This window comes from Neoarius graeffei, chromosome 13 (assembly GCF_027579695.1).
Source record: "Neoarius graeffei isolate fNeoGra1 chromosome 13, fNeoGra1.pri, whole genome shotgun sequence".
NCBI classification, from domain to species: domain Eukaryota; kingdom Metazoa; phylum Chordata; class Actinopteri; order Siluriformes; family Ariidae; genus Neoarius; species Neoarius graeffei.
Genome location: NC_083581.1, coordinates 59,343,419 through 59,353,781, shown reverse-complemented (window position 1 = coordinate 59,353,781; position 10,363 = coordinate 59,343,419). Strand labels below are relative to the sequence as shown.

General features: G+C 39.1%; 1 protein-coding gene across 2 annotated transcripts; it reads right to left on the bottom strand.

Moving 5' to 3' along the window:
* Positions 1-929: 929 nt before the first annotated feature.
* arhgef3l (Rho guanine nucleotide exchange factor (GEF) 3, like) lies at positions 930-10,363 on the bottom strand. 2 transcript variants are annotated; one of them, XM_060938204.1, is made up of 13 exons: positions 10,155-10,363; positions 9,920-9,977; positions 9,759-9,821; positions 8,872-8,913; positions 8,663-8,770; positions 7,893-8,057; positions 6,632-6,694; positions 6,446-6,542; positions 5,372-5,448; positions 5,014-5,271; positions 4,160-4,330; positions 3,828-4,020; positions 930-3,174 (listed from the first exon to the last, which is right to left on the bottom strand). In XM_060938204.1, exons 1-13 carry the CDS (start codon positions 10,193-10,195, stop codon positions 2,936-2,938), a joined length of 1,575 nt encoding a protein of 524 aa, XP_060794187.1. In that variant the 5' UTR covers positions 10,196-10,363; the 3' UTR covers positions 930-2,935. The 2 variants fall into 2 exon arrangements, with proteins under 2 accessions (XP_060794187.1, XP_060794188.1); XM_060938205.1 differs by lacking the exon at positions 9,759-9,821.

Here is a 10,363-nt window from a genome sequence, read left to right as displayed (position 1 = left end):
GGGGCTGTTACACTCTATACTTATGCCATGCAATGTGCAAAAGACAAATGTGAGAATATGATCAATAGTGGAGCAAAACAAAAAAAACCATTGCGTAAATACACCACTGATAAATAAAATTAAATAACTTGACAGGAACAAACTGTATTACAACATTGAAGGCTGCATGTAGGGTTGTTGTTTTTTTTAATAAATATATATCACACATTAATTAGGCTTGACTACCATTTAGCTCCTTAGTTCCTCCGAGTTTATGGAAAATTTCATTACATGAACTCTATTTACATGCTAAAATACTTTAACTGGTCTGCTGTTTTAAGAGTACAGGACATGTACAGTACTTACACAGATAACACTAACAGATGTTCCACAACACTAGATGGAAAAAAAATTTTTTTAAACGTACTCCAACTACAGTAAACGGTGATCCTCTTTCCCTTGGTTTGTAAAGTCAACCGGCTGCGTTCCACTCTCACTGCTGATCACCAGCCACCATTCAGACCAGTGAACCTTTAATCACCACTAAGCTTTCATGCCTCTTTGTAGGAGCGTCTATACTTAGCCAATCTCCTTTTAGGAGCTGGGAAACTTTAAAGCCACAGTTGACATTGGTCTGTACTAACAGCTAAGTGCAAAACTTTGCATCCCCCATGATTTCTGGTTTTACAATTTACGAATAGAAAACGTAGCTAAGGAAAAGATCTGCCATGACCATCTTAGCTCCAAATCTGATGTGAAGAAGTGTAGAACATCCAACTCAGAACAAGAATAACCAAATAAGTCAGAGAAGCCAAAAATGAATACTGATAGTGTCTTGCAAAAGTATTCATCCCCCTTGGTGTTTGTCCTGTTTTGTCGCATTATAAGCTGGAATTAAAATGGATTTTTGAAGGGTTAGCACCATTTGATTTACACAGCATGCCTACAACTTGAAAGGTACACATCGTTCTTTTATTATGACACAAATAAAAATTAAGATGAAAAAACAGAAATCTGGAGCGTGCACAAGTATTCACCCCTTTTCATATGAAACCCCTAAATAAGAGCTGGTCCAGCCAATTCACTTTATAAATCACATAATTAACTGATTAAGATCTACCTGTGTGCAATCAAAGTGTCACATGATGTCTGTATAAACCAACCTGTTCTAGAAGGACCCTGACTCTGCAACACTACTAAGCAAGCAACATGAAAACCAAGGAGCACTCCAGACAGGTCAGAGACAAAGCTGTGGAGAAGTATAGATCAGGGTCGGGTTATAAAAAATATCCCAAACTTTGAATATCCCAGGGAGCACCATTAAATCCATTATAGCAAAATGGAAAGAATGTGTCACCACTACAAACCTGACAAGAGAAGGCTGCCCACCAAAACTCACAGACCGGGCAAGGAGGGCATTAATCAGAGATGCAACAAAGACACCAAAGAGAACACCGTAGGAGCTGCAAAGATCCACAGTGGAGATGGGAGTCTTCGTCCATAGGACCACTTTAAGCTATGCGCGCCACAGAGGGGGGCTTTATGGAAGAGTGGCCAGAAAAAAAAAAGTAATTGCTTCAAGAAAAAAGAAAAAAACATTGAGTTTGTCCAACAGTGGTGACTCCCCAAACACATGGAAGATGATTCTCTGGTTAAATGAGACAAAAATTAAATTTTTTTGCCATCATGGGAAATACCAACTCTTCCCATCACCCCAAGAGCACCATTCCTACAGTGAAGCATGGTGGTGGCATCATCATGCTGTGGGGATATTTTTCATCTGCAGGAACAGGAAAGCTGGTCAGGACTGAAGGAAAGATGGATGGCACGAAATGCAAGGCAAACCTGTTTGAGTCAGCCAGAGGTTTGAGACTGGGACAAAGGTTCACATTCCAGCAGGACATCCATCCATCCTCTGTAGCCACTTATCCTGTTCTACAGGGTCACAGGCAAGAAAAATATTTTCTTTTTTTGTACCTTTAAAGTGGTTGGCCTGTTGCGTAAATCAAATGGTGCTAACCCCCCCAAAAAAAAATCCATTTTAATTCCAGCTTGTAACGTGACAAAACAGGACAAACACAAAAGGGGAATGAATACTTTTGCAAGACACTGTAGGATACAGATTTCAAAAATTACAGACGTGAAAAAAGGCAGTTAGAAAGGTAAGGTTTGGGCATACACATCATAAATACATTCTTCATTAGAGAGATTAACATGTACTATTTGACCATTTTCGTTAGAGATTGTAAAATGAACATTTTTGGAATCTAACACACCAAATGCTTTGGTGCTATAAATGACATTTCTTTGCCTTTTTTTTTTTTTTGGTCCTAACATTCTGCAGACTTGAAATTTTATTGTATTTTAGGTACAATTCAAAGATAAAAAAAAAAGACAAAATGCATCAGGGTGTATGAGCTTGTTATTGCACTTCAAGCTAATACATATCTACAGACAACCGAATAATATTTATTCATGGCACAAAAATCCAAAATCCATAAGTGAATAGCTCCATCTCTGCCACAGCTGAAAATCAACTTCACATGAAAACTGTCAGTTTAACAGAGGGGGGAGTCTGTAAGAAAAATGTCTAATTTCTGTAATCAAATTCACCATCAGATGCTATCATATTACTCACAAGCAGTTACTAGGCATAATGTACCATACATCATCACATTCAAATTACTGTTTGTGAGCCTTAATTATAAGTCTATAAGCTACATAGAAAACAGGAATGAGCTCATGGACTCATTGAGTGAGTAAGTGTCCATTAGGCAAACACGCGTGAATGAACCACTTTACATGTTCTTCAGTCTGGCTGAACCATTCATATAAATACCGTTCACTTTTATAATAAGAAAGTTTGTAAACTTCATCAGGTCCTTGCATGGAACGTGAGAGACTGTATGGATGGGAAACATTAGCTTTGTCCTTGTAAAGTGAGGTCACCTATGACCTATGTGTCTATCATCTCCACATCAGAATTCAGGCTCAGTTCAGCGATGTGGTCAAGTGGAGGCTCGGGGCTTAGGTAGGCTTTGGATTGGCTGGCCTGAGCATCTCTGTCTCTCGATTGGATGATGGCTTGTCGCAAACAGGAAATCCACTGCTGCTTGTTGAAGGAGTCATTGGCCTGCAGGCTGTGCGACTGAGCCTTTGTGCGCCCCCTGCTGCTCACACGGAAGCAGTTCTTCACTGAGAGAGAGAGAGAGAGAGAGAGAGAGAGAGAGAGGTGGATAGATTTTAGTGAATAGTCCATTAAACTCACGATGCATGGTTAAAAATGCCTCTTTCTGACCCATCATACTTTTCAGCCCTTTATAGTCAGATGTAATGCTTTGACTTATCAGAACAGCTCTAAACAATCATTCATCAGCCTCTTTTTTTTCTTTCCTCTCAAAGTTAAAATGCAGTTTGTCATGTCACTGAGAAACCACAAAACCCCCAACTAGCGAAGACGGAAAATGTCTGACTGTTACAAAGCACTGACGCTGGAAAGAAAGAGCGAGTCAGAAAATGTGTAATAAACATCTCACAAAAAGCTTCACAATATAATTTTAAATGTTTGTGTGCCACAGCCACCAAACACAAGTCATACAGAAAATCAACCAACAAAGAGTGCAGGAGGTGTAAAAATTAGTGTCATGATTTCCACCGATCTTTCAAAAAAAGAAAATGTATACAAAACATATGGTTAGTTCTCACATGGAGAGGTTCTAAAGCCTTCATCAGTAAAATCAGACATCACTTGTACACCATTACTCTCCTAGTGAGTCACACTCCATTTATTTATACAGCTGCTTTCTGAGATTCTTGCATTATGTCAAAAAACATACAATACAATTTACCTTTGTCATTGCCAGTGAAGGCGCCACGGAAGGATCCAGAACTGCTGGCCTCTCCGTCAGGCAGGTCCTCCAGCAGGATCTGGGAAGCAGGTAAGGGTTGACGATAAACCTGGAACTGCACCATGCCTTCTTTGTCCTGCACCACTGGGCGAGTCAAAACCAGCACCAGCTCGAACAAGAACACGTGCAGCTTCTGCAGAGGACAGGTGGTGGTAACAAAAGTTTTTTTTTTTAATTCCAAAGAGTATCCATAGCAGGAATACTATATGATAAAAGGCATAATGACTGAAAGCACTGAAGAACAGTAATAAGAATGAGAAGACCGTCTTCACCTGTCCTTTGGTGTTTTTGAGTTCGCCATGGCAGTAGAGAAAGTGTGAGGCATGAATCTCCGGAACTCTTTGCCCCTCCTCTGAGTAGCACAGGCCTCGTTTGTAAAACTGACACTCAGCCTCGCCGGTCTTACGGTTCACCTCAGTAATAATGCTCTGGATTAGCTGTATCTATATACATAAACAAATTGAGAATGTTTACTGTGTGTGCGCAGAAAAGGAGCGGCTGTGGGCAAGACTCAAAATTAAGAGAAAATTATTCAAGAACAATCTTCCTGCGTCTTCGTTAGTGACAAAATGTCACTATATCAATATTTATTTAGTGGTCCGAATATCCGTATCTGTCTTTAGACTCGAAACGGAGGTGGCTGAAAGCAAAATTCTGATTTAAAAACAAAAATTAAAATACCTTTAACTTCAATATGAAGTCTACTATTATGCCATAGAAAAGGTGATTCTGGCTCTGACCTCAACCTCAGTTACATCACTGGAGTTCAAAATTTCGCAACTAGAGATGTGCACTGGACGGTTTTTACTCCTTTCACCCAGTTATAATTGTTTCATGTTTGCTCACAATATTTTCACGTGAATTTAGTTGGTTCCCAAAATATATCCACCGAATATAACTAGCATATCAATTCAAACGACTACAACTCAGACCAGGCAGTTACTAAGGATGAATGAACAAACGCTGTAAATGCCAGAAAGGTAAAACCCATTTTATTACACATCCTGGAGTGCACCTCCTATTTGTATCTGCATTTGTTCCTCTTTAACACGTTATCTATTCATTCCGATTAATTTTTTTGGTATTCCCTAGTATTCACAATAGATTTGGTTTCAGAGGAACTCACAGCCTGAGGCAGCGTGTCCTCATCAGGATGATCATGTGGCGTACTCTTCTGGATCTCCTTCAGAAGGAGCGGGTACTTCACCAGGCGACTGCGTGGCAGATCCAGGAAGTTCCACAAGTCCAGTTTCCTGCTGAAGGATGACTCTTGGCACAAGCGGAGGAACTCCTCAACACGTCGTACCTGCTTTTTCTGGTCTAGCAAGGCTTTGGCACCCACTTGGTTACAGCAGTAAGTGATATAGGCATCCAGGCAAGGGAACTAGAAATGGAAGAATACTGCAGTCAGAGACGTGTGGAAAAAGACATCCGGGCAACCTGTAAAAACATCCATCACCTTTTTTTGCCTTGAGAACACTTACCCAGTCCAGCAAGGTCGGCCCAACCTCTCCCACTGTCTTCTCCACCCCTCGCAGCCCTTCCAGACGAGCCAAAAAATCTGCATGCACAAAAACGTCAAAACACTATGGTCAAGTGCAAAAGTTTATACACCATAAAAAAAAAGCAGGAAATATCATTTATAACAATGACAGCTTGTTAAATTTCACAGATATTCCTTTACCATCAGTCATAAAAAGTTGTCAAACAGTGAACGTTCAAATGTTAATAATGGAAAACATTTATATAATTATAAAAGCCAAAAGCTTGTGCTTCTCATTATTAATGAGCGATGTATAGAATAAGACACGATGGGGAAACGTTATGAGAAAAATCAGCCAATGTGTGGTGTGATACCACCCTGAAGTCAATTATTTTCCAAAAACAGCATGCCCTGTAAATGTTTTAAATCATCTTATACCACAGCAATTTGCAACATGATCCGCATATTAGATCAGAGCATTTCTACTGTTCTTCCAGTGGACTTTATGGTTTCTTAACATGGCAAACAGCAGAGATAAAGGCTAAATAAACTTCACCATATGAACACTTATGGGTTTTTTTTTTAATCCACTGAGCATTGGCCATACTACATATGCAAGTTGGTGCTATTAAAACCAGCACATTACTAGTTTATAAAAGTAATCAACACCTTCTGAACAAATCAGAATTGAACATTCAACAGCAAAATTATAAAAGTACAACTAATAGTTCAAATGCCAATCCCATTAGCTTTCTGAAGGTCACCAGTCGCTTTTGTATCCACTAAGAAGTACTCGCATGTCAAGAATAATGTCCACCCCTCTGGACATTACACTCAACTGCTCCGTTACAATGGTCAGATTTCTTGATAAAACATTGCTCATTTCCTTGACACAGCTATTATAACTTTCAGATATTACACACTGCCTTCTTCAAATCAAGCCTGTAGACCGAGCTTATTGTGGATAATTTGCAAAATAAAAGTCTCGTTTCAATTTTTCCATTCAAAACCGATAGGGGTTGCAATTATTTTTGGCGTCATCTGTAGCACAGGTATCATCTCTGTACCAACACACCTTCATGGAGAGGAATCAGAGAATCAAGAGTCCCAAATATCTGACCCAATTCACTTTCTGTCATGATGTCCAGTTTCAGCATTGGCTCATAGTAAACCTGGAAATGCAGAGCAGGATAAAGCATTAACCAACAGCGCACAAGCAGGACACTAATTGCTACACAAAAGCCACTGTATTTAAACAAACCTTTTTGACCAAATTGAGGTCTTCTATCAACTGCTTTTCTCCTTGCGTCATTTCATATATCACCTGTAACAGGAGAGAAAAAACAAAAAAACCAAAACCCTCACGTCATTCGCCAGCCTATGAGACCAAAGTGCTTGCACAAAAATGTCAAGTAATGTCATTTGACTAAAAACAGGACTAGTCATTATTATGTGCAGAGAGTAAAATAAGTGAGTTCAGTCACCCTGTCCACATCACTTCATGTTGCTAATTATGGAATGATTGTCTTGAATCCAAACTAATTGATATGCCTAATAAAAATAGTTCATTTGTGGATGTGCGTAGTGCAGCAGGTGGCAGGATTCAGAAGAAAAGCTGATGCACACATTACAGCATTGAGGTGCTTTATACCACCGTGAAAGACCGGAACCAACTGGAGCACATTTTGGAGCAAGTTTTAGTTGCAAGAGGCAATAGGGAGTTGTTGTTTCTCTTTCTCTAGTTGCTGAGCAAGTTTAAAAAAAAAAAGCTTATCCCAGTTGCCTGGGCTAGCAATGTATCCACCCCAGGGATCATTGACACTCAGGGACGTCAAATTCACCTCATGACTTAAATCAGGTTTACTAGGCGTGTTAGAGAGAAGAAAAAAAAGGAAAAGGAAAAGGTTTTTAAGTCAGACAACTAGCAATAATATCGTTATATAATAATAACACAGCGATATTGTTGCCTAACTCTTTAAAGCAAATCAGATGTATAATTATTGCATAACACAATCAGATGTATAATTATTGCATAATACAGCTTTGGGCAGCAGTATTAAAGGCCATTAAAAAAAAAAAAAAAAATTGACTTCACACAAAGCAATGACAATTGCCATATTCACTGAGGTGGAGCTGCTGTCTGACAAAATGTGAAAAAGAGAACATGGCCTCTGAGCCAGCTCAGTTACTTCCTGTTTCATAACACACATCCCTCCGTGCCACAGCCTTAACGTAGCCCCAGCAGTTCAGCAGCCCTTCAGAGATTTGGCAATATGTAGAAACTCGTGCTGAGTATTGAGTAGGAACAGTTTTACTTGTTTACAAAAAACAAAGCGAACTGACCTCCAGATGGGAAAGAAACATCTCTTATCTTTTTGTCCAAATCAAATCAATCAATAGCTCGTGGTAAACTAGTGGTATATTATATTCCCTTATCGACTATGAAGTATTGATTACTGCTGCAGCATTGAACACTACAGAATTTGACCCCGATTACATTCTAATCTCCCGTCCTTTCGTACCTCCTGTCTCTTAATCTCTTTGGCGCTAAGCTCCTGGCTCAGGCTGTCAACAGTGTCACTCCACAGCTGGCTGCTGCGTCGTCGTGGGAAAGAAGAAGCCTTCTGACGTGTCCGAATCGGCATTGGTGGCATTGGCCGTGCTTCTGTACGGAAGCTGATGGACCTCTGGAGGTTTAAACAGACAAGAATTTGTTCAGTAGGTTTGCTGAGAGAACTGTCGTGAGGCTAATAAAAAACACAGGAAGTGTCTGAATGTTATACAGTTACCTATACATCCATTTATAGGTATCAGTTACATATAATTCAGTTAAACTTTTTTGTACAAAAAAAAAAAACCCTGATCATGTGGAAGGTTTCACACATTCCTTCATCACAAAATAAAAATGGTCAAATAGTATGTGGTAAAGATATTACTAGTGAAAGGAACAAGTAACACCCCCCCCGACCACCAACTCTTTTTTTTTTTTCTTTCTTCCCCCCTTCAGAACAACTTTGGAACCTTTCAATCATAATTTATAATTCTATCCTCTGTTCTTCAAATCAGGTCTACTGGCTGCGAGATCACGTCGAAACTTTACAAAAAATATTTTTCTGTTGAATTTATAACGTTGCAGTCTATACCCACAATTCATTTAACACACTGCAATGTTTTATAAAGATCAAGTGTAAAATTAGTTATATCGTACTGTATATTTTGTTTTTCCACTACAAATCCAATAAAAGGTACTCTTATTTAAAAATAATAATAATAATAATAATAATAATAATACCTGGATGGACTGTCCCAACCGTTTCAGTGCAGGGGTCTTCACTGGCGCTATAATACCTGTAACTCCACTACTTTTGTCCACTGGTTTGACTCTCTTGTTACAAGGTCCCTAACATTCAAGCAACAAGACAAGATCAAAATTAGTAAGCCACAGTTGAGGTTCTGTTCAATCTTTAAACACATCACCCATCCTTCATAGCCTAACGGTACCTCAGAGTCATGTGGGAGATCAGTGGGAAAGTCATCTTCATCCTGAAAGAACGAGAGAGTCAAAATTTCAAAAGGTTCAAAATGGGCAAACTATAAGATGAGAGTGGATAATGGGTTACGAATAATCAGAGTGAGAAATCTACCACTCTGCGCTAATTCTCAAAAGATGATTTCAATCTTCTTTACACACACCACTGCTCACAGTGAACAGTGCAGACGCTCTGGTAATTATAGAAAGAAAGAAAGAAAGAAAGAAAGAAAGAAAGAAAGAAAGAAAGAAAAAGGTTGTGTGATGGTGTTTTTGTGGTAGAGACGTAAGAGTATGTAAAGCTGCAAGAGATAAGAGAAACACAGCACAGTGCTGAGCTGTGAACATGGAGAGGCCTCTTTCCGTTACAACACAGGAAGCTGAATTGTAAAATGACATTTTCATACTGAGAAATGAGCAAGAACAGCTGAACTTATCGCTGCTATTGCTCTCAAAAACATCTAACATGTATTTGATGATTCGAAGGAGTGGTTAGTATATTAGAAAAAGAAAAAGAAAAAAACACCACTGTGCTGAGAATCACACAGTCACCTGGTCTCAGAAGCAAGGTCTGTGGCCTAAACTTCCGTTGCAAAGCAGAAAACGAGAGATAAAAATGGGGAGAATTTGTAACTGACGGAAACTGCGAGCATCTATTATGTCCACCTAAGGATTTGAAATAACAGTGGTCTTTAAAAAAAAAAAAAAAAGTAGAAATTGAGACCCATGTGCTAAAAATGCAGATTAAAAAATAAAGCTGCAATACGTTTGCAACATATTTCACAAGTTAGGATTTAAAGCTGATCATGTCTCAATTTTCAGCAGATGTACTAAAACTATGCTATTAAAAAAAACTCACATAGTCTTCTGAGGCTCGGGCTGAAAATTCAGCATCACTGCTTGGGTCCTGTTTCCTTTTTTTCTGCCCAGAAAGTAACAGACAACATATTGATTTGCTTCAAAGTTAGGCCTAACCTCCATAGTTTGCGGTCAAGTTTGTGTAGCAGAAAAGCAACTTACCCCTGCAAAATCAGAAAGGTTGGCACATGTCAGGAGTCTCTCTCTTGATACAGGAGACCTTAAAATATTGCCAAAGAATTTTATCATTAGATACCAATATGACTAAAGTTAGTCCTTCAAAAATCATGTTAATATAGAGTGAATAAAAATAAATAGGTAACATAACCCCTACAAAAACCTGCCCCCCCCCTGCAAAAAAAAAAAAAAAAGGGAAAAAATAATAATGAAGCTTTACCAGGAAGGTAACCCATCGGTCTCCGTCTCTTCGAGCTCCATTGTTGTCTCTCTTATATCATCTTTAGATATTAACACTCCAACAGATCCAAACACGATCAAAAGTCTACTTTGACAGTCCTCTGGGTTTGGCAGCAACACCTGTCCCTCCTCTTCGGGGAAAGTAAGAGAGCAAAATTGTGTGTGCTACCAACTCTACACCTCCTCTCT